We start from the raw sequence: 26346 nt of genomic DNA, 5'->3' as shown, positions 1-26346 counted from the left end.
GATACAGAGTGCCATCAGATAGAGCAACTCCAGAGTGGGCCGAAAGAACAGACCCATAAGCAATAGGTGTTCCAATGGGCTTGGCATTGAGCATGCTGGTATTATGTAGTAGATCATGGATGTATTTCTTTTGAGTTAAAAGAAGACCTTCAGAGGTCCGCTCAACCTCAATACCCAGGAAATAGTGTAAGTCCCCAAGATCCTTGAGAGCAAAGGCTGCTGATAAAGAGTTGATAAGCCTGGTAACAGCAGTGGGATCATTCCCAGTAATGAGAATGTCATCCACATATATGAGAAAATAGATCACTGTAGTAGATGATCGATAGACAAAGAGTGAGGTATCAATGCGAGAGCCAACGAAGCCTTGAGAGATGACAAATGTGCTCAATTTGGTGTACCACGCACACGGGGCTTGCTTGAGCCCATAGAGTGACTTGCAAAGATGATATATATGGTGTGGGAAGGAAACATCCTCAAACCCAGGCGGCTGTGTCATATAGACAGACTCAACCAAGTCACCATGTAAAAATGCATTCGAGATGTCCAGTTGACGAACCGGCTAATCATGCATAACGGCAAGAGATAAAACAATCCGTATGGTTGCGGGCTTGACTACAGGACTAAATGTTTCTTCAAAATCAAAAGCCGATCGTTGGTGGAAGCCTTTTGCTACCAAGCATGCCTTGTAACGCTCAATGGTACCATCCGGGTTCCGCTTAATTTGAAAAACCCATTTACAGCCAATAACATTTTGGTTGGAAGACAGCGGGACCAAAACCCAAGTGCCATTGGCTAGAAGAGCATTGAATTCATCCCGCATGGCCATACGCCATTGAGGGGACTTGGCAGCCTGTGTATAACAAGTTGGAACAACATCAACCAATGAAGATGGCTTAGCCGTCGGGTCCATGCCATGGGCAACAAGATTGAGCCGTGAAGGAGGCTTGAGAGAGCCTGTACAGGATCGTGTCACCATCCGGTGGTGCCTAAGCGGAGCAGGCCTAGGTTGGGCAGGCGAGTGATCAGGCCCAGGTTGGGCTGGAGACGAATTGGGCCCTGGGTGGGCAGTCCCAAAGTGTGGCCCAAGTGGGGCAGGGGACGTATTAGGCCCAGGTTGGGCGGTCGCAATATATGGCCCAGGTTGGGCATGCTCAATATGTGGCCCAGGTGAGGCGTGCGCAGTGTTATGTGAGGTATTCACTATATCAGCCCCATTATGGGTATTTACAGCATCAAGAGGATCATAAACCACAACATCATCAAGCCCACAAGTGGAGCAATCTCTCGGAGCAAGCCCAGCAGTAGTAGTAGAGGGACCAATCGTGCTTGGACAAGGCAGTAGCACGGCCGGAGTAGGTCCAACAAACCAGTCAACAGTGGAAAAAGATGTAGGTCTCATGGTAGTGAGACTAGTATAAGGAAATTGGCACTCATCGAACTGAACATGGCGCGAGATGAAAACTCGCTGAGTGGATGGATCAAAGCACCGATAACCATGATGACTAAGAGAGTAGCCAATGAAGACACAAGGCCGAGAACGAGGATGGAGTTTAGATTTGGCATATGGACGCAACCACGAATAGCACAAACACCCAAATACTCGAAGAAAATCAAAGTCAGGGGATGTGCCAAAGAGGCACTACAAGGGTGAAATACCACCAAGCAAAGATAGAGGCAACCGATTAGCAAGATACACTGCTGTTTGAAAGGCAGTAGTCCAAAAGATTTGAGGCATACCAGCCTGAAAGAGCATAGCCAAACCTGACTCAACAACATGCCTATGACGGCGCTCACCCACACCATTCTGCGCTTGTGTATGAGGGCAGGAAAAACGGTGAGAAATTCCATGAGAAGTGAAGAAAGAGGAGAGTTTAAGGAACTCCCCGCCGCCATCAGATTGGAAAGACTTAATAGAACATTGAAAGTAATTTTCAACTAATGTCTTGAAACGAATGAACACAGCCAATACATGCATCAGATTTTTGTTTCATTGGATATAACCAGCAGTATTTACTAAAGTCATCAATGAAGACTACATAATAGCAAAAGGAATCAAAAGAAGTAACAGGGGCAGGGCCCCAAACATCACTATGAATCAGCTCAAGAGGAGCAGTACTAATAGAAGAGGACATAGTAAATGGTAGTCGATGACTGTTGGAGCAGCGACAGGCATCACACGCAGTGAAAACACCAGGTGCCGAGGCTAAAACAGAAGAAAGAATCTACTGTGTCCTTCGAATAGATGGATGCCCAAGGCAGCGGTGCCAATTTGAGATAGTAGCAATATTAGCGGAAGCAGAGGAGCCAGTAATCGGAGAGTGCGCAGCAGTGAGAGGCAGTCAAAACAAGCCATGGTCACTTTGGCCTTGACAAAGAATCCGATTGGTCTGGCAGTCCTTAATGAAGAAAGAATCAGAGAAGAATTCAAAATAGACATGATTATCAGCAGAAAAACGAGAAATAGACAGTAGATTGCAGTGAATAGAAGGAACACATAAGACTGCAGTGAGTGAAAAAGTATGACCAGAAGAAATCATAGAAGTAGAACCAAAACAAGTAATGGTTAGAGCCTGACCATTACCAACTATAACACCCTCAGAACCATTGTAAGATTCAGAAATGGCCAAGTTTGATAGATCTGTAGTAATGTGGTTGTTAGAACCACTGTCAAGAATCCAAAACTTGGAGGACACAACAACATTAGATTGCAAAACAGAGGAACCAAAAAATGCCGAGGCAGAAGTGGAAAGCATCCTACCAAGATATGCGTGATTGAAGTACTGCGAGCACAGTGAAGCAGAGTGGCCATCAAGGCGGCAGATCTGGTAGTTGGAGCATGGTGAGTTCATGAAAGATGGAGCTGGAGCAGCCGAGGACTGAGAAGAATCAGAAAAATTCTGGCCATGATGCTGAGAGTGGCGATTCCCATAGCCACAATTACCATATCCATAACCAGAAGAAGCATTCTGACCAGAATCAGGGTCAGAACCACGATAGCTATTACCAGATCCATTTCCTCCACGAGAACCATTATTACAGTCAGAACCATTTCTAGAACGAGATTGATTCCAATTGGAGCGGCGACAATTCGAGCCACCACGATAACGTGATCGAGATTTATCAGAACCTCCACGAGATTTGTCTGAACCACCACGAGTCGCAACATTGGTAGTAAGGATACCAGAAGTTGCGGCAAAAGCGAAGGATTACAAATAGAGTTCTTGAGTGAGCAACAAGCCGGAGTGATCCAAGAAAGAGATGGATTCCACTAGCAAGCAAACTGAAGTTGCAAAATCCTTGTAGTCATCACCAAGACCACGAAGCACCGCAAGAACCAAGTCTTCATCAGGAACAGGGTTGTTAACTGCAGCAAGAGCATCAACGATGGAGCGCACCTCAAGAAGGTACTCCATAAAGGTGGCAGAACCTTTCTGTAGGCAAAAAAGACGGTCCTTAAGGTCCATGACTCTGGATCGAGAAGATGTAGCAAAAACTCTGGTTAGGGTTTGCCAAGCCTCAAAAGAGGTCTAAGCACAAATGATGTGAGGAATGGTTTCTTCGGAAAGAGAAGAAATTAACCAGCTAAGAATTAACTAATCCTGGCGATCCCAAAGATCAGAAGGAAGATTGCCGAAAAGAACACCAAAACTCTCAGAAGAAGGCTGAGGGAATGAGGCGCCAACATACCCAAGAAGATTGCGACCACAAAGTAAGGGCAAGAATTGTGCACGCCAGAGCAAGAAATTAGTCGAGGTGAGCTTCAAAGGCAACGATGGATGAACTTTAATAGAGGCTAAGGAAGACGACGAAGTTGCAGAGTGCGCACCAAAAACGGTGGACGCCATTAGAGAAAACTGAAGGAACAGAAGAAAAGATCGAAAAAGAACTCGCAAGAGTAAAAAAAGAAGCTCTGATACCATGTAGAGATAGGACCAAAAGTAAATACTTTATTAATCTCTCGCACTATTTATAATACATTTAGAGAAGCCACAAGAGAATAATACTAGAAGCCACGTGTACAAGATAGTAACAAACAAATAAACTAATGTTAATTGCCTGCACGTGGTCTTGAGTTGGGCTTCTCCCTTACAAGATGTTCACAATCTTGCTATATCACACCATTTGAAAACCAAGTAATGTCTAAATATTATCATTCAATCATAATACTGATGGTAACTTCAAAATCCAAGTAAACGAAGCTGAAATGGTAGCACACACCATAGGGTTGTGGACTGATGCACAAGAAGGGCTGAAATGGATCACAGATAGCCAGAGTTCTTGATGGCCATGTGAGACCCCACTGTTATTTGCAATTATATTAAACATTTAAACATTTTCAATTTGAAATCTTATTAAGCAGAATCGACACTGTTGGGATAGATACCTCATTCATTCCCAGTTAGGACTCAGGAGTCAAGAGTCTGGATAGATGACACACGCAAGGTTTAAAACACGAATCGGCCTAAATCGGCTATGGAATCAGAGTGTAAATCTGAAACCTTTGTGTACAATGATAGGTCTGATCCGTATCGACTGGAATCTATGTCGCCTTCTACCAATTCTATTCCCGAATTGACCCATATTTTAATCCCTGAATACACCGGACAACCTGTGGGCATATATGATTATATGAACATCTCTGCTTTCATTTGGTAAAAAGTAAGGGAAAATGATGTATACATGGTATGTCTTTTCACACGCATTCTCTTTCTTCTTTGACACTTTTAAAAATATCCATACATACTTATGTGAAAAGATGTGACAATTTTGACCATCGGATGGTTACAAATATGATTGTCTTGGCAATGCACATTTTGATAGTCTTAGAAATTTTTTTTTTGGGGGTAAAAATAGTCTTAGAATTTTATTATTTTGCCGATTTCAATTGGACTGAAACTTAATCTGGGAGTAAGAGAAACTTGGATTAGTTGACAAAATATTGACCCAATTAAAAAGCCACCCGGATAAGGGCTTGCAGCTAATGGGCTAGAAATTGCTTCTAAAAGTGATGCATGATTGGATTGGATTTGTTTACCCAAAAATAAACTTTGGATGGTGAGGTGAAGCCGGTTTCCTATTATGAGTAGGATGCTAATAGTAAGTGTTTGATTTCACCAAAAAAAATAATAAAAAAATAGTAAGTGTTTGATGTGGAGTTGGTTTTTATTTGGGTAGTTATGATTTTTCACTTGTCCAATTCACCAATCTTTTTTGAAATTTAGACTGTCCATGTGTCATATTTTTGGCAATTTATTTATTTTACCCTTATCATGTTGGATTAAATTTTGCATAACTTTAAGCTCTAAGCACTTGGATAGGCCTTCCATGGCAATGGAGAACAATAGTGTGGAGATAGGATGGCCTTGACGAATGCTTACCTTAAACTCAAAATAACCCTAAGGATCTACCAAAAAAAAAAAAAAAAAAACCTCCTAAGGAGAACCATTAACAAAAACCGAGAAATAAGCACTAGAATACAACCATGGATCCAATTTAATGAAGTTTGAAGGGAAATCTACTATGCATAGCAATTGAGTGATATATTCCCATTTGAGGAAATCAAAAGCTTTATGGATATGACGCTTGAGAAAGCTGATAGCAGAATGTTTCTATCTCAAAACCTTGAGCAACTTCACCAAATCATCAATAACCAACCAACTAAGTTTATTAGCAATAATTTCTCTTTCCTCCCCATTTGAAAAGACACTTTTGCCCTCTTATTTTAAGGACGAGAGAGATAGACAGACAGAAAACTGCTTCTCTAAATTTATATAAGAAATTGGTGAGAAAAATGGGATGAAACGATGTGACAAAAAACAAAAAACAAAAACAAGAGATTCTGCCTTGTTCTTATGTTTTTTTTGGTAATGCCCTTGTTCTTATCATTTTCAGCCATATGACCCTACATATTTGTCATCTTGTAGCACCGCCACGTGGCATTTGGCGATGATTCATTTTTGGGAAAGATTTGTTGATGATTGGAGTAGTGTGTTTTCTTTCCTACCAGATAAAATGTGTCTGGACTCTGGACTTGGAGAATCGATAATGGATTTCAGTAGCTATCTCCCCTGTTCTGTCACAGGTCACAACCGCAAACCCCACATCAAATTTTCAATTTTTCAATTTTTCAGAACGTTCAGTTGCTGACACATCAAACCAGAGCCCTTCAGGCAAACTCCTCTCTCTCTCTCTCTCTCTCCAATCTCCATAGTCCCTTCCATATTTTGCATATTTCCCTTTTCTTCCCTGAATTCTAGACGGATAGTGTGTGGGATCAAAGCGGGGGAAGGAACGAGAAAGCTCGACTATGGCTTCTCCATCGACATTGGGATGTTCATGGAAGACGACAAATGACTCTGCTTTCACAGTTTTGTCGTCTTGGACCTCTTCAACCCTCTCTTTGTCTTCCCGCAGAAGAATCAGAGGAACCCATCTCGCCAAATACTCTCTAGTTAACTCTTCAATGGGGAATTCGAATCCTGAGCTTCCTCCTGCTAGTATTCGAAACTACCAGAAACAGAAATCAGTCCAAACTGGGAAATCGACCGATGTCACAGTTTTATTTCAAGCTGATGAAGACTACCCCGTTAAGCTGAAAAGTTTAAACTCAATTACATTTGAAGAGAAGGCGAAGGAGGATAGCCCGTCGAGTCCACAGCAATCGAGAAAGAGTTTGAAGTCGTTCGAAAGTCGGCCTTTGTGGCGCAGGATTTTATTCCCTTCCAAGAAGGTCAGGAGCATTATCCTGCTCAATGTTATCACCATTGTGTACGGTATGTTTTTTTTCCCTTTTCTCTTCTTCTCTTCATTATTTATGGCATTAAAGTAAGTTGTTTTTGTTGGTAGTTCGTGCAATCATCGAAATTTTCAATGTTATAGTATTTTAGTTACTAGCTGGATCATTCCGATTAAATCAATGTTCCTAATCTGTAGAACGAGATTCATAATCCACTTCAGTTCTGTTAGATTGAGAATCAGATGTCATATTTTGGCTAATTTATTAATTCTATTGCGATCTTTCAGCCAGCAATATCCCGGTTCTGAAAGAGGTCGAAGGAATCACAGATCTATCCCTATTCACTGTAGTAAGATTTGCTTTATCAGCAATCCCATTTTTACCATTTGTGTTACGGGCATGGGATGATGTCCAAACCAGAACTGCCGGGATTGAATTGGGATTCTGGGTCAGTATGGGCTATCTCATGCAAGCCCTTGGGTTGCTTACTTCTGAAGCCGGCCGTGCATCGTTTCTTTGTATGTTCACTGTAAGGACTTGAGCTACTTTGAGACATATATCCTTCATTTAATCATAATTGAAACGTCCATGAAAGCTACACTAAATATGCAATTAGACAATATCTCTACTTACTTGCGCAGGTAATTGTTGTACCATTGCTGGACGGCCTGTTAGGAGCAAAAGTGCCTGCTCGTACGTGGTTTGGGGCTCTCATGTCTATCATGGGAATCACTATGCTGGAATCAAGTGGTTCTGCTCCCTGTGTAAGTATTGTTTGACTCAGTGTCAGTGACTTGTCCATGCAATCATGTGGTATTACTACTGGAGTGGTATAGGAAGAAACAATAAGAAAAGCACTTGTCAAATTAGGGATATGAATGCCCCAAGTTAAGGTAACCAATTTATTTATATGTATTTTTAGACATTGTCACACATTCTTCATTTTATGTTATCATTTTCAGGTTGGAGATCTTTTGAACTTCTTCAGTGCGGTATTTTTTGGTGTTCACATGCTTAGAACAGAACATATAACAAGAAGTACAGGAAAGGATAACTTCTTACCACTTCTTGGATATGAGGTTAGTTTTCTGGCAGTAGACAATTTCATTCAACTTTACTTCACTCACTTGTAAAAGGTGCAGAGGATGCAGATTTTTAGGTTTCCTCTTCCTACATTGTTTGGATAAATATATGGCTTGATTCAGGTCTGCGTTGTTGCCTTATTTTCAACAATATGGTATTTCGTGGGACGTTGGTTTCGCGGCACACAAGATTGGAACCCAACAACCTGGACATGGAGCCTGGTATGGAATTGGATGGTTGCGTTTCCATGGATACCAGCATTCTATACAGGCATATTTTCTACTGTGTTATGCCTATGGGTAGAGGTATGTACCTCAGTTCCATATTCTACTCTTGAAGCAAACTTTGGCTAATTTGAAAGTTCATATTTCCTCTTTTCTAAAGAAATAAGGAACTCTTTGCCAAACAATTGTTACTTATTGCACTACTTTATGATGGGATTGTATAGAGCAACCTCCAGACCATTTAAACATTTTCAGACTCTCTCTCTCTCTTTGGGTAAAACAAAAATTTGTAGGAGTTACTAGCCTTTTCATGAATTAATCAAGTGAGATAGCTTAAAGATTTTAACTTTAGAATCAAAATATATATTTGATGCCTCGATAGATATTGTTTTCAGGAGCTTTGTGGGTTAGTGGCAAGTAATTCAAAAGATACTCAACTAATATACGGTGGAGGCCATTCTTTAAGGCAACTCATATCCATAAAATGGCCATGAACTCAGTTACGATCCATCTTTATTTCCAACCCTGCAGCGTCTGTAGGTTCCCTTGTTTGACATGTGAATGGTTTCCCTATGATGTTCAAAGTGTATTTGATTGGTGTTAGTTCCATTTCATATAGCAGAATGCGGAGCTTCTTGTGATGTTCATATTATATTTAAAGGTCTGAGCTTAATAGAGGTATGATTGGACTAAGAGGCGACTTGAGGGTTGTCATAGATGGTATTTGAAGTGAGCAGAAACTCCTTCTTGCATCAAGGTGGATTCTGTTGGTGTTACCTCCAATTACATAGCAGAATGTGGAGCCACTTGTGATGCTCTTGAATGTTGAAATATCTGGGCTTAAATGAGTCTGGATTTGAAGAGAAGGTGGCTTGAGAATTGTCATCAACGCTATTTGAGGTGAGCAGAAGCTCCTTGATGTATAAAGGTCTTCATTGAAGATATTCAGAGTCTGGCTAGTGAGAGATTTGATTCTTATAGAGTTTCTCATCACACCTATAAAGAGGGTAATATAATCTGAAGAGGATCTTGCTAAACAGGTTATCATCAGGTGTACAACTAATGTAAGACTAGGACCAGAATAGATCTAATCCCAGGCAGGATCAAATAGAAAACCTTCGGAGAACAAGAAAGAGAACAATGGAATCCCAAAGAGAACAAAAGGATCTCAAATTTGTTGGAGGAGAATGGTGAAATCTCAAATTGATAACCACAAGAAATTTATTCCACAAATTAATACCCTGTTGAAGCTGCAATTGAAATTGAATGATCTCTTGAACAATGAAGTTGAATTCCCCAATAGCAGAAACCAATTAGAATAGAGAGAAATAGATCAAACAACTGTTAGGGTTTTGGGAAACCCCAATTTTCTCTCAAATCGATGATGGGGTTGGTCCCTGTTCTAAATTCCAGCAATTGGTGTAGATCTTCAATAGCAGCAATAGTAGATGATTAATGAAGAAGAATAACCAGCAGTAATGCAGCAACTTGTTTTCGATTCAATTCACATAATAAAGGATGGAAGGGGCGATCGATTAGAATGATGGAAGGGGAAATAAGGAAGTGGGTCTTTCACCCTAGACCTCTCGCCCTAGCTCTCACAGCCAATCCTCTCACAGGACAATCACTTGCCAAAGCAAAGCAACTCTAATTATATTAACTCAAATATCCCTTGCTCCTAAGAGCTGATTACAGATATATAGCCTAATGGCTGGAACAAAATAGAAACTAAAGTCTAATTAGGATTCCCAATTAGGAGTACAACTCAAACATAAATAGGTAATTAAATAAAAGTACAATAAAAATAAATATCAACTCCTCTAAGCCAGCTGTCTAGGTGGGGGGCCATATCACTGTTCATGTGAACAATACCACGTGAACAGTGTTTTTTCCACTTTTCTTCATGCGTTGATCTACATCACCTCTCCCCCACTTAAAAGATATTCGACCTCGAGTTTGAAGTAGGTGAGGAACTATCTGAGTTTGGTGAACATTGAACCGTTGGCCAAACAAGTACTCTGGAAGATCCTGATAAGTGGGGATGTAATCTTCTAGGCATGATTCTCTCTCCTCAAAGAACTTCGGGGGAATCAAATATTCGGTGTGCTCCGTCACATAATCAATGTCAAGAACAATGGCTGCACTCTCATGGTCTTTTGTAGCTTCGACATGTTGCTTTTCTTCAAGTGCACCTACCTGATTCCTCTTTGCTGTCGTCCTGTGTGGCAGTAATTGAAGGATCCATATGTAGAACATTAATACCGATGGTGTCTTCCTCTTCAGTTGGCAGCTCTTCAAGATCATCACTAAAGGGAAGGGGCTCAAAGTAAGTTGTCTCTGCATTGGCCTCTATGGCTGCCATGGTTCGTTGATCGTTTGGGCAAGACCTAGCAAAATGGCCGTACTTGTGATAATGGTAGCACTTTGTGTCACTCTCGTTAACCATAGGAGCCTTACCCTTATCCTGCGTAGTTGGCGGAGCTTGGTTAGGCCGGTTAGGGGTGAAAGTGCTTAGTACATCTCCGGACTGAGTATTGAATTCCCATGGGGCTGCATTGAGTAGATCTTCCGCATCCATAGCCTTCTCAAAACAGTTGTTTAGATCGTATATCTCGACCACACCCATTTGTCTCTAATATCAGCCCTCAATCCCAATTTGAAACGGGATATGAGTTGCTCATTTGCTTCATCAACACCAGTACGAGATAGCAAACCATTGAATTTATCTATATATTCTTCAACTGTCAATGTACTTTGTCGGATAGTGTTTAGCTGATTATGGAGACTCCGACGGTATGAAGGAGGTAGGTACTTCTCCTTAAGAATACCTTGGTTGAAGTATATCGATTCCAGGGGAGAAGAGGATATCCCGATTCTCGAGATTCCTCTCCTCCTCATGTGACTCTCCTATTTTGAGTATGAGACTGTGTCTTAATGTCCTAATCCTAGTTTGAATTGTTATTTCTAGTTCTAGTTCTATTTTATTTTTCTTTTCCTATTGTAACTGGGAATCCTATCATGATTAGGAATTCCCCCTCTTATTGTAATCTATTATTATAAATACAAACAATGTGAGGGAGGCTGTCATATTCAACAGTTCTCTTCTCCTCACCTTCTTCTCTCCCATCTATCGGTTCTGGTTCTCTAACAGGTGCACTCGCTACATGGTATCAGAGCACCACCTTTAAACTGGTTGTTCATCTGCGATTCTGGTTTGAAGGTTTCTTCCCTCAGCTTCTCTTAAAAGGGTGCAGCACCCTATGCTGCATATTAATACAGTTTAAACCCTAGATGGAGTTTTCAATTGAAAACTAGGGTTCTCTTATATATCTAGATGTAAGATCGATTGGAGAAGATCCTTCTCAGCCTGCGGTAACTTTTGAAGACCACTTCTGCGATTCCTTATTTTCCCTATCCATTCAATGGATTCTTATTGAAGATTGAAGTTTATTCCAAGAGATATCAGTTTTTTTTAACTCTACAGCAACATCGCAGGGTTTCTTCTCTTCTCCAATTGATCCAATTTCCTGGTAAGTTATTAAAGTCTGTTATTCTTCTCCAAGAATACGACTTGGCAATCTAATTCTGCTGATCTGAGTTGGGATTAATATCCCCTACTGTTAGTGCCTTAAGTTCTGCATATTTGGGTTCATAAACCCTATTTTTACTTCTGCCGAGAGTGCTGATTCTGCATATTTGGGTCCTTGAACCCTAATTTTGCTTTTGCCAAGAGTGCTGCTACTGCACTGGTACTGATTTAGGTTATCAGAACCTAGTTTTGTTATTCCTGATCATACTGCTTCTGTTTGTAGGTTATTTCACCCCTAGTCTGGTTCTATCTAAGAGCCGATCTACATTGCTGTTACTACTAACCTAAACTGGTTTGATGGCCGATCCCAAACCACCAATGGACAATGTCCAAGTACAGAACTACTATTAAACTCTCCGGAGTTTCAAATTATTTATTATGGGCTCAGGCAGTACAAGCTTACATACATGCCAAGGGCAAACTAAAATACATTACAGATGATCCTTCTGATCGTGATCCTAAGGATCCTACTACACTCACAGCTCATGATGAGTGGATGTGTGAAAATTCTATTATCAAGATATGGTTATGGAATAGTGTTGAACCTGCTATTGCCTCCAATGTGATGTTTCACACCCTTGCTAAGGATGTTTGGAATGATTTACGTGAAAGCTTCTCTCAAGAAAGGAATATCTCCCGTATGTATGATCTTTATGAGAAACTCTTTACCTTCCAACAAGGAGATAAAACCTTGAATGATAGTCCCTCCTGAGTCTATATGGGAGCAAAAGCATACAACAATGACAACATGCTCCCCCTATCAGTATTGGCCACTGTGCACTTCAATGCTTGGGAAAAGTACCCATACACAACTTCTGAAGGCAATTTCTGGTCTCCTTGGATAATGACTGAGTAGAAACAAATGCTGTCTGCTTTGCTGTGTCCTCTCTTCATACAGGCTTACTTACTGCTTGATGCTTCTGTCTGGGTTTTTGCTACGGTTGCCCCTCAGAAGTTCTTTTGGTTTTTGCTTGCCTCTGCTGTGTTCTGTATAGTAACAGCTGAGATCTTATTCTTTGCCACTATTTGTATGGAGGCACTTGCCCATGCCTATGACATGCATAGCATTCCATTGAATACCCCATTGGAGGTGGAATAAGATTTCTAATTCCACAACTCCTTGGCCCCATATTGTGATTGTATTCTACACTTCTATGACCATACCTATTCAAGTGAAGCAATATCCATAAAAATAGGAATTGAACCTGGGTTGTGGTCTTTGCCATGATGTTGGAGCCATGTACCTACTTGGCCTCTGACAGGTGACCTTGCTGTAGCTATCGTGGTTCACCTTTTTTCCTTGCCATACATTGCCATTCCTTTTTTACTTGACTTGTTTGGGGTCTCTTGTCTTTGATCCTCTCCAGATTTTGAGCTTTACCTTGCCCTTGGTCTTCTTTGAGCCATCACAGTCACCCTTTCTGGCTTCTTGTGCATTCCTTGCTCTTCTCCTCTGTCTCTGCTGATGCCTCTTTCTTCTACCCTCACAGGACTCTCATCTGTGCTTTTGGCCTTCTTCCTTGTCTTCACAGACTCATTGCCTTGCTTGAAGATGCTTCCTCCACAAAGCCAAGTCCAGTCTTCATGTGAGTGGATTTCTGACTCTTCAAAATCTCATCAAGCTTACTTATCCTTTCTTCAAGCTCATGACGATCAACACCTCTTGGTTCAAGTATGTCACTTGGGTTTCAGATTTGTGATGGCATTTTCAAGTGTGCCGCCGTTCTCATCTTTCAAGATGATTTGGGCGTCTAGTGCTTACATTATATGATTGTACTTTTTCACTTACCCCTTCAGCTTCATTGCAAGCTTTGCTACATCCCTTAGATTTCTGGAGGTCTTCTTATGTCTTCTTCTCGCTGTACTAAATTCATTTAAGGCAGCAATCAATTCTCCTTCCAGGTCAACCTCTGCTTCAATTTCCTCTTTTTCTGTTTCTGAGCCAGTCTCTCCTCTTCAGATCTTCTCTCCCTTTTTGCCATTTCTCTGCAATGGCCATGAACAAGGATTCACTTCCATCATTTTCTGAGCCATTGGTGGAACACTCATCTGATGAGCTGGCACACTTCTCAGTAATGAATCTTTTCTTGTTTGATTTTTCCCCATTTCTTTTTTGATCTTCTTCTGCTGTTGCTTTCTTCACAAGAGTCTTCATCACTGCTGCTCTTCCCTTGAATTGGATATTTTGAGGCAAAGTGTCCAATTCTTCCATAGTTGAAGCACTTGTGTGGTAGCCTCCCTTTTCCTCTTTGCAGGCTTCTAACAAAGTTGGCTTCCCATTCATTCTCTGAACTTTCTGCTTCTGACTCTTGGCTTGCTCTCTGACCCTTCTATGCTTTGAAGGTGGCCTTCCTGTCTGTGGGTTTGGATTTACAAATCCTCATCTCATAGGTTGTCAAGGAGTCATGTATCTCATCTATGCTAAACACATCCAGATCTTTGGCTACTTCAATGGCTGAGACCTTGGTGTCAAACCCAGGAAATAGGGTTCTTAGGACCTCCTTCACATTATTGAGTCGTTAATCTCTTCTCCAAGTCCTCTGATTGCATTTACTGCTGCATTTACTCTCACCATGTAGCCTTTAATGTTTCATCCTCACTCATCTTCAACCCTTCAAACGGTGTATGATATGTCTGTAGCTTAGCTTCCTTGATCTTGGTGTTGTCTTCATAATGCTGCACAACTTCCCTACATTTACTTGGCAGTTCTACAACCCATGGCTCTAACCAGCTCACTGTCCACAAGCCCACACATAATGGCATTCTTGGCGCTTGAGTTATTCAGAGATTTCTTCTTTTCTTCAACATAAGTGGGAGGGGTAGAGGGTTCCGTGTAGCCACTCACAGCAGACTCCCACACATCAAATCCTAAGGCATGTAGGAATTTCTACATTCTGACCTTTCAAAAGGCATAGTTTGTCCCACCAAACATCGGGGCCTTGAGGGAGGAATATATCCTTCTCTTGAAGCCATCTGAGTTCACTTGGATCTGCCTAAGCTGATTAAGATAACATTGATTCCAAGGCTCTGATACCAATTGTTAAACTCAATGCAAATTGTTTGCTAGGAAATTCAGCTAGTCAAATCGCACTAACCTAGACGCCCTACTAACCTACAGAGTAATTCATTCCGTCTAGGGTGACTCATTCTATTCTTTCACTGAGAAGGGGGTGAATCAATGACACTGGTCACACAAAACATTTCTTGTCAATTGGGGGATCACACACGTCGTGCCTGCACACATTCACCACATCCACACTACCACAAAGCAAAAACCATAGAAAGTGTACACAAGACAATATATGTGGTTTGCCAGTGTGGCTATGTCCATAGTGCAAATGACTACTTGGACTACAACCCAAATTTAGTTGTAGTATAATACACAATACAACGTTTGGCGGCACCCACCGCAGAGACCATCAACCCCCAGTTTATGTAGCACCCACCACAAAAGAGCTACAACCTCTGATTTTTATAGCTACAACTACAAGGTAGCACCTACCCCTAATTTTATGTGACGTTACCACAAAGGAGCTACAAGCCCTTTACAAAACACCCACTCGGTAGCTACAAAGATACAAACCAAGTGGCATACGGAAAAAGCCTAATTTAAGACCATAATACCGAATGTGGCATTTTATCAAACATCTTGCCTACAGTCCAAATCACAAATACATATGTAAATGTGAACAAGGAGTTTACCTACAATCAATGATGTATCTCTTTCTTTTTTTCCACTCAAATGCTTCATCTCAACACCTTTGGAGCTTCAAACGCCATTCTTGAACGAGTCGAACTCTCCTTGTGTTCTTCTCACAAACCCTAGGTTTGTTGGCAAGCTCTTCTCCTTTCTTCACAAACCCTTGATGATGTTTTTCAAGATATTGAAGAATCCTTTTCTTGTTGTGCACTAACAATGAGGGATCAAAGAACTTTTCTGGGGCATCTTTGGAGTCTCTCATCTCTTTTTTCTCTTGAGTGCAGTATCTTCCACTTAAATTCGCATGACCCAATACTCTACTTAAATAGCCAAGGATGACTTAACCAAGTTTGGTCATGTGTTGCTGCTTCTGACACTCGATGCAACCAGCTTGACGTCAACCGTGCATCGACCAAACTAGCTCTCCGTCGACAACCCTCTTTTAAGTTTCGAACATAAACTATTGAGTGTCGAGTTTCTTAGTCATGCATTTCAACACTCAACATACTTCACTTGAAGTCGATGGTACGTTGACCAACATGGTCTCTCTGTCGAGTACCCTTCATTCAATGTTGAACAAGGCTCATTCGACATCGAATTAGGGCAGTTGCCGCCCTTCTTCATTTAATTGAAACTTGGCCTCTTCACAACAGACCATGCTTTGACCTTGGCAATCCACCCTTTACCTAGGCATCCCTTTTCAGGTGAGTGTGTTGACCCAACAACCCGTGTTGACCGTGTTGACAACAATGATAACATACATAGCATATGTACTCAACATTCACCCAACTCAGAATCATGAATCCCGATGGAGCCCACGTTTGTTTGTTCGTTTTCCTTTTGAAAATTCATTATTCGTAAAGATTATGCTAAAATACATGCATGAATGTATGTATATGGTACTCTGTATATTTAAAGTATGATACTTGCCTTAATCCTTTGTGTGTGTGTGTGTGAGGGAAGAGAGCATTTTCCCCATCTTCTATATCATGAATTTACAAAATTCTTATGATTTTTTGGAGCATTTTATTAAAGGATTTTATATACTAAAATGAAAGAGGTTCTAAAGGTTTAAAATGGAAATTGTAGGTGATGAATCTATGTATGTAAAAGTGAAAGGACATTCAACTATGATGAAAATGAGATATATATTTCAAATATTCATCCTTAAGGTTATAAGCCAACATGAAATTTCAAAAGGTTTTTGTTGAATCATCAAAACTTGTAGAATGATAGAATGAAAGAGAGTTGAGTTTATCCAGAGCTTACTTGCATTTAGTTTAGGTCTTCAACAATGATTGCACATTAGTTAATGAAAAGTTGTATTTGGTTTCAGATGGCTGCCATGCGTGATGTGTCAGCAACAGAAACAGCTATTATTTATGGTCTGGAACCACTTTGGGGTGCTGGTTTTGCATGGTTTTTCCTTGGTGAAAGGTGGGGTATTGCAGGATGGATTGGAGCTGCTCTCATACTCGGTAAATTGATGTCTCTTACATTTCTGATTTCTTTTCCTATTGAGTTTTAAAGTAGGAACCTTTCTCATTTGTATCAAAAGAGTTACTTAATGTCCATATGTAAAGACGTGGTGTCAAGATAGGCAGGCAAGGATCCTGAGGAGTCTTTCCTTGACATTGTCCAATCTGTTATAATGAAACCTTTTTGGATACTCTGGGAAAAAACTGTACTTTCCTCGTATAATATTTGAGCAACCAAAAGAACTAATCAGTTTTGTAAATTGAGTTAAGTGTAATTGGTTTATGGAACTATTTTACCACTTAGATGCTCAAAACTAGTAGAAGTCATCACTCCTTATTTTAATTTGGTGAAAATTAAGGGTTGTTTTGTCAAACTCCACTTTTATGAGGTCCACTGAAGTGTTGTCTTATCCCAAATCTTTTGGTTTACCCAACCCCTGCATCATGTGCTTCGTCCATTTGAGAACAAAAATGGAAACTTCCATTATTCTCCTAATTTGTTTGGGGTGGGTATTTGTAACTATATCTGCTCTCAGTTCCTTTCTGCGATGTTATTATCATATTCTCTTCAGTCTATTCAGGTTTTTCTCCTCCTCCCTTGTACTCACTAAATTTAAATATTTCGTATTTGTATCCAAATAAAAATATACAATCTGTGTTTATGATGTTGCATTGTAGGTGGCAGCTTAACAGTGCAGATCTTTGGGTCACAAACTCCTGCTAGATCCAAAGAAGAAGATAAACAGAACAGTGGACAAAGTGATCACTTACTGATTTCAGATAAGCAAAACGGTTTATCTACATCTCCGGTTGTTGTTAGATCCAGGAAGAGAGTTCCAGATATTTTAAAGAAGTAAACTAATTCATCGGTGTTCTTGGTCTTTGTAATTTTTGTAAAGCTTTTATCCTCTATCGTGTAGTGTATCTACAGTGATAACTTCGAGATCTGTATTTTTACAGAGGTCTTAAGGCTTTTTCCCCTTTCCTTTCATATATATACTACATAACTGCACTCAATTTGTGCCCCTACGTATGAAAAACTGAAAGTGTTCTTAAGGTGCTGACTGCTGAGGTTAAAGCTTTTAGCCCTTACCATTGGTGTGTTTTTTTTTTTTTTGGGAAAGAAATCTGCAAATGCATTAAACTTTAAAATGTAACTGGAAGGTTACATGCATTTAAAAAGTCCATGAACGATTCTTGTTTGATTCGTTGCTTCCGACTGGTGAAAATGCTTATTCATTGTTATTTTCATGTACATTTCTGTGAAATTGAATTTATTCTCTGCAAATCTTCAAATGACCAATGAACACTTATGGTTTCCTGAGTAGATACATTATTTCCATCTGCTACACTGACACTGAGGTCCCCATCTTTGCAAACTTGAATCTAAGGCTGTGGTGAGTATGCATTCTCATAATAGAATTTGGATCTAAAATGCATTTTGAAACGAGAAAGTAGAGAAGAATCGGGTTTTAAAATGTGTTTTAGACCCAGAATCTACTGATATACACAGCACAAATGTCACATTCCTGTTTCATTTCACTCTACTGATATTGAAAAGTAGGGCTAGATTTTCTTACTCTGAGAAAATTGAAGTCCAACTTTATGTCACCCCATCCAATCCCTGGAAAAAATAGTATTTTTTTTTTGTGGTAATAACATGGAAAAAACAGTCATCCAGGCCCAGGGGTATTAAACCCTTTCCAGGTTAAAATTAATTTTTACAGTCCATCATGGAATGAACAGATGAAAGAAGTGGAATGAGAGGTCCATTTTGTCTCTTTTTCATTGTAAGATTGAGGGAGAGAGCTCTTCTGGTATATATGGTAGAGAGGGTTATATATTTCCCAAATAGGCTTCCACCAAGTAGGGGGTGGTGGTAGTTTCCCAAACTGTACCACCTCTCCTTCATCATAATAGTGACTAGGTTCAATTATTCTACCAAAAAATAAAAAAAAAAAGACTAGGTTCAATTAGCCACCTTCAGTGGTTGGGAATCAAATCCCACTGACATAGGACGTGGGAGTTTGAATTTTAAATTCAAAATCTCATATCCATGCATAAGACGAATGGTGGGTCCTTACTCTTTGGTCCCTTTTTTGGGAGAATCAAAGACAAACGAGAAGACCCAACAAATAGGCCTGAACTGAGACACCAGCTTAGCACCCTCTACCTTTGGAATTAAGGTAATAAAATTACTGTTTACACCTTTTGTCACTACCCTTGCCTAGAAATTTTTTTAACAGCTTCACATATATTATTCCCCACAATAGACCAGCAAACCCTCTATCTTTGGGAATCCATCTGAATCACGAGAGCTATCCGGATCTAGATCAAAAAATGTTTTTTTTAAAAAAAAAAAAAAAAAACTTCTCATCTTCAGTGATTGCAATTAACATAACATTATCAAACTCAATGATCAAAGTTGGAATTGAAGCCAAAATATCTGTTGCCCAATCAGATTCTGATCCGAAATAACAGTACTGTCCTCCTTTTGAATCTCTATAATCATGCTTTTAGGCCTGGTGATTTTAGAGAAGGTGTGAAAAAATTTGGAATTTCAGTCACCACACTTCAACCATTTCAAACGGGATTTCTCAGTTAATACTTTCTCAAAGAATAAGTATTAACATTCAAATTAAAGAAAGAACACAAGGAAGAAAAGAGAGAAGAGTGGTTGGAAGGGAGAGATCAATGGTGTTTTAAAGAATTTGTGAAGTTGGATTTGAAGGAGAAACAAGGAGAGCTATCCGGGTCTAGATCAAAAAAATGTTTTTTTTTTTTTAATCTTCTCATCTTCAGGGATGGCACCTAAAATAACATTGTCAACCTCAATTATCAAAGAAGGAATTGTCAGGATGGCCGAGTGGTCTAAGGCGCCAGACTCAAGTTCTGGTCTTCGTGAGAGGGCGTGGGTTCAAATCCCACTTCTGACAAAATAAACAAATCTTTTGCTGGATTTTTGACTGTTGGATGCATATATCTTTCAAGTGTCGACATCTCCACCTAGCACTGCCGAACACATTTTAAGAATTGGAGAGGATAATTTTCCCTCATTAGAACATAATATAATTATATGTGATTCACCTTGGGTATAATGGAGTGTTGACTGTTGGATGCATATATCTTTCTAGTGTCGACATCTCCACCTAGCACTGCCGAACACATTTTAAGAATTGGAGAGGATAATTTTCCCTCATTAGAACATAATATAATTATATGGGATTCACCTTGGGTAAAATGGACTGTTTGGGGATCATGGACTTAATTAGAACCTAATATGAATAAATAGAACTTATATTATGTGTAAGGACTAATATCATGGAATAAGGGACTGCCCTATACATATTACTTATTTTAGGGTCATAACACATCTTATAAAAACACTAATAAAGGCCATGGTTAGCGTACATAAAATGCATGATTTAATATGCTAAATTAGGCTAGTATTGGGGCTGGACTTTATGATTAGCTTAAATTACACACATTAAATGATATATATACCTAGGGTCATGTAACTTACTAATTAAAGACTAAAATGAAGTAAGTGTCCCACTACTCTAAACTATAGAGGGAACCATAAATAAATACTAACTAGGGTACTGTTATAATGGGATGTGAAACAGTAAGCCAAATTAGAGCTATAAGACTAGTTTATTTTATTTATAGAAATGATTTAGAGCCTAATGGAAAAAGTAATATGATCTAGGGAGTATTATGCACATATTAAAAATAGTAAGGACCTAAGTCGAAAATTATTGAATAAGTATACTATGCATGGTTAAAAACTGTTAATTAAAATAGTTATTTATTGGAGATAGCAAATTGCCATCCTATAAACCATAAATCAAGAATTTAAATAAAGGCCGAAAGTAAAGAATTATACCCTATAAATATTAAAAGCATCCTGGCATAACCCTTGGACTTAAAATATAATTTTAATGAGTATGACAAATACAAAGACTCAAATATTAAGATAATTATAAAAGATGGACCTCGGACCTAAGTAACCTAATTGAAGGACCATAGAATATAACTAGAGTTTACAAAACTGGAATAAAACCCTAAATTAAAAGGATCCGCCTATGTAGGTGATGTGGACGGAAATTCAAGAACACTATTAGAAAGAGGTTCTTATAGCTCCTTTTAGACACAAATTGCATCGGTGAGTGGAACATCGATTTACCCATGTTTTACAAAATTACTATTTTATTTAATGATGCCGATGCATACAATTTAAATGATGTTTTATTATTATAAATTGCAATGAAATGATGTGTATTAAAATCGAATGGAATGATAGAAATGGAAATGTAACGGATGGATTTAAATAGAAGCCACTGAGTTGCAGACATTCCCTAATAAGCTCCCATCTGATCGAGTCATAAGCTTTGTGGATATCAATTAAGCTTTAGAACTGTTGTAGGAGAATGAGATTTCCGGTCAAATCCCCTCACAATCTCAGTGCATAGAAGAATGTTGTCAGTAATAGATCTTCCTTCGATAAATGCTAACTGATTTAGACTGACTAGGTCATCCACCACTCTTTTCAATCTGTTAGCGAGAACCTTGGCTATAAGCTTCTAGAAGATTAGATAAGGCTATAGACCTAAAGTCATAAAGAGTACGTGCATGTGCCCTCCATCTTCAGAATGACCCTTAAAAAGGTTTAATTCACTGAAGAAAACTGATTCGGATTGGAAAAGAAACTATAAACTAAATTAACAAGCTCCTCCTTGATAATATCTTAGGCAGCTACTAAAAAACCCATGCTAAACCCATCTGGCCCGGAGACTTTGAAGCTTTATGCTCTCTAAGTTACGTAAAGACTTACAAAAAAAACGAGCTGCCTTGTATAGTTGTATTGTAAAATCCGTAGTTGACTTTACAATGGAATAATACAATCAGTTCTTATCTTTTTTTCATATGCAAGAAGATAGGGTACTTGCAAATAATGCTTGGAAGTAACTCTGCTTTTGAGTTTTTAACAGGATCCAACAGCTAATTCTAAATAAGACATTGACCTTGCCTTGATTTTATTCACCTATCTCCATTTTTGCTTGGTTTTTGACTATTATCTTTAATTAATCCACTAGAGAAACATGAAGTTGAGGAATTAGGACTAGGGTCAGACAAAAAAAGATAAAATTTATTTTTTTAAATATATTTCTTAGTCTCTGAACATCTGTGAGAGATTAGTGGGTTCACAATAGCAGAACGGATTCAGATCTTCTGTGGCACAGTGCCCGTAGCGGCTTGAGCGGTGCAAACACAAGGCGTAGCACAATGAACGTCTTACCTTGCTCGGGCAAGGCGCTCGAATAAGGGTAAGGCGGTCATTGCCTATTGTGTCTACGCCGCTCAGGCCACTACGGGCAGTACACCACAGAAGATCTGAAATTGTAGCAGAACCCCCTTAAAAGAAAAAAAGAAAAAAAAAAGATTTGCCCCTTACCAAACAAAAACAAAGAAAGAATAGAAACAAAACACTTTCTGTGGAGATGATTTTGTTGCGGAGGTTTATCCTTAAGTTTATTTATTTTATTTTCTTATTCTTTACCATATATATTTTTTTTGGGGAGGGGGGAGGGGGGAGGGGGGAAATTTCTGGACTTCATTACATATATTATCATTGACCCAAAAAAAAAATAAAAAGATAATTCACATTCACATTCCCATTCTATGCAGAATTCCCCCTTCAGCTACCACGTACTCTACTGCCATATCATATCCCAAAGGTTGAAATCCAAACAGAAGTCATCATCCCAAGTCCAATCAATGCCGCTTTCTTCCAAAGAAGTGTCGGCGTTCCCAACCTGTGTCATTGACTGCATATCATCTTCAACCCAGAGATCTCTAATTATATCTTCTGCAAATCCACTAATAATATTATAGCCTGAGGACTGGCCTTTCTCCAATTTATTATGATCATCAGAAGAAGAAGAGTTTCTTTCCTGTTCTACCCTAAGTAGACCCTTGAGTACTAGGTAGAATGGGACATTTCATGCCGCCGCCCAGCATTTCTCTTGAATCTATGCAGATAGTACCAGCAGCTGCATTATTATTATTAGTAGCAGATGAATCAGGAGAGGTAGAAGAAGAAGAAGAAGTTCTCAACAGCCAGGGGGAATTCTTGGGGAAGGTCCATGGCCGAGGCTTTATGACTTGGTTTTTCTTGGTTTCAGGACTTTTGGCTGCTTCCACCACCACCACCTCTTCTCGTTGTTCTTCCGAAACAGTAATACCAGTTGTCTTTCTGTTGAAGCGAGAGTGAGAGTACCAGTAATTCTTGATATCGTTGGCCCTTCTTCCCGGAAGTCTACCAGCGATTAAAGACCATCTACATATACGAAGTTACTAAAAAACATCAAAACTAATCAGGAGAAGGAAGACTCTAGAGAGAGAGAGACTACTAAAACCAAGTTTGGGTGAAGAAATTACTCTTTGCCTATATATATTGTCCATCGGATGAGACTCTGGGGCCAAGTTGGATTTCGTACCTCTTTTTGTGCAGCAGGTCAGGGTGGAAGAAACTTCGCAGAGAACGTACCATGTACGTCCTGCTTCTAAAAATAACAATTTCATTCACCCCAGATATAATGGTTGGGCCAACCATGTGATCAAACTGTGGAATGACAAATATTGGAAAAGGTCGTACACGTTATTATTAGGGTGCACGTACAACTCTTTAATTCACAGTCTCTGTCATACCAATCCCAAGGTTGCCACACAAATGTGGGATATTGTTTGTATAAAGGTTATTCTATTGATGGCAATGCTGAAGGTGGGGAATTCCTCTTTTTCAAGTTTTTTGTATTCGTTTAGGTATGTCTAGACGTTAATTCAATAATTTTTTTTTTTCTCTTTTTTTTTTATAAATATAATCTAATCATTTTAATAGTTTTGTTTTAAAAAAATAAAAACAAACTGAAACCAATTACTGGTCAGTTTTTAGTTTGGGAACTTGAAATTGATTGATAATCCGTTAGATTTTGATTTCTTTCAATTACAACATGAACCAAGCCAAACTTTCTAAATCGGAACCAAACTAATTAATACCCTTACTATGGTCATGAACCAAACTAAACTTTCTAAATCGAAAACAAACTGATTAACACCCGTACTACGATCAACGTGCCAGCCTGAATCAGCATATAATTTAATGATCAAATAGAAAGAGGGAGAAAAAGAATAAGGACATGAATGGAGCTTCCGGATTCATTAGTAGGTTTGACTTATTTGAATGAGTTTAATCCTACTAACAAACTTCTATGGATATTTGCATCTTCAATATTGAGAATACGGTTTACTGTTCACTTGAGTCTTCAGATTCTTCGGTTGCATTTCATATGCCTTCTTGGAATGCATTCTAGGATGGTTTAGGATTCTCGGATGATAAAAATAGTTGTTTTTCTGGTAAAAAAGATGTTATCTAATGTGTTTGCTAAATGTGCTAAGAGATAGATGTTATACAAGCTGCTGAAGAGGTACATGAAGAAAGAACAAGAGATGTTGACTGGAAGAATAACTATTCAAGACAGTCTTCCATGAGCTTGAAGAATCAAGGAGATGAATGCTACATCAAATGGAAGGTTCCATTAAGTAAAGCATTAGGATTTTGATTTAAATTGGAATATCTATGTAATTCTAATGATCAACAAGATGCGAAAAGCCTAGAAATGACATAAAAAATATATTTAAATAGAAAAAACTAGGAAGCTAGGTGGTTTGACTCAGAATAGAGTCTAAGTTTGCTGTCAAACGGTCTTCCGTGAACAGGGAGGAATGACTGAGCTTGATTGACATATCTAAAATGTCTAAGTCTAAACTCATAAACAATTGAGCTTGTATTAATTAATTGTTTGTGGACGACCATTGTGGTCTTCCGTTTGATATTCCATGAATGTTTAAGAGTTTAAGAGATTAAGTCATCTCAGACGGATGATGCTGTGGTTTTTTGTGGCCATCTTCCATGCATGTCCAAGAGTGACTATCTCAAGTCCCTGTAACCATGGTCTTTCATGATTGTCGCATGGTCTTCAGTGCGAGAGTGTTTAAATGCTCCATGGTCAAGTAGTTGAAAAGACATTGACTATCTATTAATGAATACTTGGACTATTACCATTTGTGTGGAACTCTTAAACATCTTCACTGATGTTGAGGAGCTCCAACAACTAGATTTTCTTGGAAATCATTAGAAGAATCTTGGAGACTAAAACGATTTAATATACTTTTAACTGATATGATGTTTAGCGTGGTTCCCAACATCTAGATTCCCTTGAAAATGAAAGTTAAATTCATATGTTTAAAGTAGAAGCTAATTAATTAAGTTTGACTCTAACGACTAATTTAACAACTAGATCGTTTTGCCTATAAAAGGATGGAGTTACTTGATGTCATGGAACAATCATTGAAGAATACAATCCACAGCAAGCTACAAAGTGCTCAAATCGATTAATCATCTTGAGAAGAGCCGTGTACTTCATTGACAACATCACCTTGAGAAAGAGCTGTTGTCAATATGCTCAAAGTGCATTACAATTGCACTACAAAAGGAAAGTTTATATGGTATAATTCTAATCTACTTAGATTAAATAATGAGGGGTGAGAATGTTGCCTAATTCCACCAGTGCTACATAAGGAATGTTAGTCGAGACGCAAAGAGGGAAGGAGATTGTAAAATTTGGCATTTACTCTAAAAAAAACAAGTATACAAAATAAATTTAGAAAATATCTACAAATGGACAAAAATTATGAAATGTTTGAGAACAGTAAATATAACCTAAACACCCTAAACACTGGAAGATTATAAATACTGAAATGACGTAAATTCATAACTAAAAGTGATGAAACGAGTCGAGATCCTCTACTTCCGCCTGCCCAGTACTACCGTGTGTGCCCTAGACATAGTAGGGTGGTGAAAAGACCACCTTACCCCTGCCCGAGCGAGGGTAAGGCGGTCTTTACCGCCTTGTTGTGTGTAGGGCGCACGGCAGTATCAGGTAGGCAGGCGGAAGTAGAGGATCCGGATTTGTGATGAAACCTTAAAGATGGCAATATTAAAGTAGTAGGTCTGAAAGAAATTCAGAAATAAACATCATATAAAAGAGAAGAAATATGTAAAAAAATTCTGCGATGTTAGTAAATTTGACAAATTAAGAGATCTCTCAGGTCCAAATGAATACAAAAAGGGAAATAAAATAAAATAAAATTTGGGATGTCACTGCTGCCTAAGTCAATTCAAAGCAACATAGACATAATTATAACCTCATTTGAACTGGAACAAATCACAAAATACATATTATTAAATAAAAAAATAAGGTTTAAAATATAAATTTGAAATGACAGTGGGCTTAATTACTCCAAAGGGGAATGATCCTATTTTTATAGACTAATTAAGAGGTGGTTTCACTTGCCTGTTGCCTAAGAGCTTGTGAAGCCTGATAAGAAGTTCAACTTCATCTTGTGCGAACTCTCCTCTCTTTATATTTGGGTTGAGATAGTTTACCCATCTCAATCTGCAGCTCTTTCGGCAT

The 26346-nt window shown here is 39.0% G+C and overlaps 1 protein-coding gene and 1 non-coding gene across 2 annotated transcripts; both read left to right on the top strand.

The window, feature by feature from the left end:
- The first annotated feature begins 6197 nt into the window (after positions 1-6197).
- Positions 6198-17764, top strand: LOC122651557. The gene is made up of 7 exons (XM_043844985.1): positions 6198-6773; positions 7024-7265; positions 7378-7500; positions 7699-7815; positions 7942-8124; positions 16669-16810; positions 17489-17764. The coding sequence occupies exons 1-7, from the start codon at positions 6308-6310 to the stop codon at positions 17665-17667; spliced, it is 1452 nt and encodes a 483-aa protein (XP_043700920.1). The 5' UTR covers positions 6198-6307; the 3' UTR covers positions 17668-17764.
- Positions 17765-19662: 1898 nt separating this feature from the next.
- On the top strand, positions 19663-19746 carry TRNAL-CAA. The gene has a single exon. It is a non-coding gene; the product is annotated as a tRNA-Leu (tRNA).
- Positions 19747-26346: the final 6600 nt, after the last annotated feature.

This window comes from Telopea speciosissima, chromosome 2 (genome assembly GCF_018873765.1).
Source record: "Telopea speciosissima isolate NSW1024214 ecotype Mountain lineage chromosome 2, Tspe_v1, whole genome shotgun sequence".
Classification (NCBI taxonomy): Eukaryota; Viridiplantae; Streptophyta; class Magnoliopsida; order Proteales; family Proteaceae; genus Telopea; species Telopea speciosissima.
This window is presented reverse-complemented; position numbering and strand designations above follow the sequence as displayed.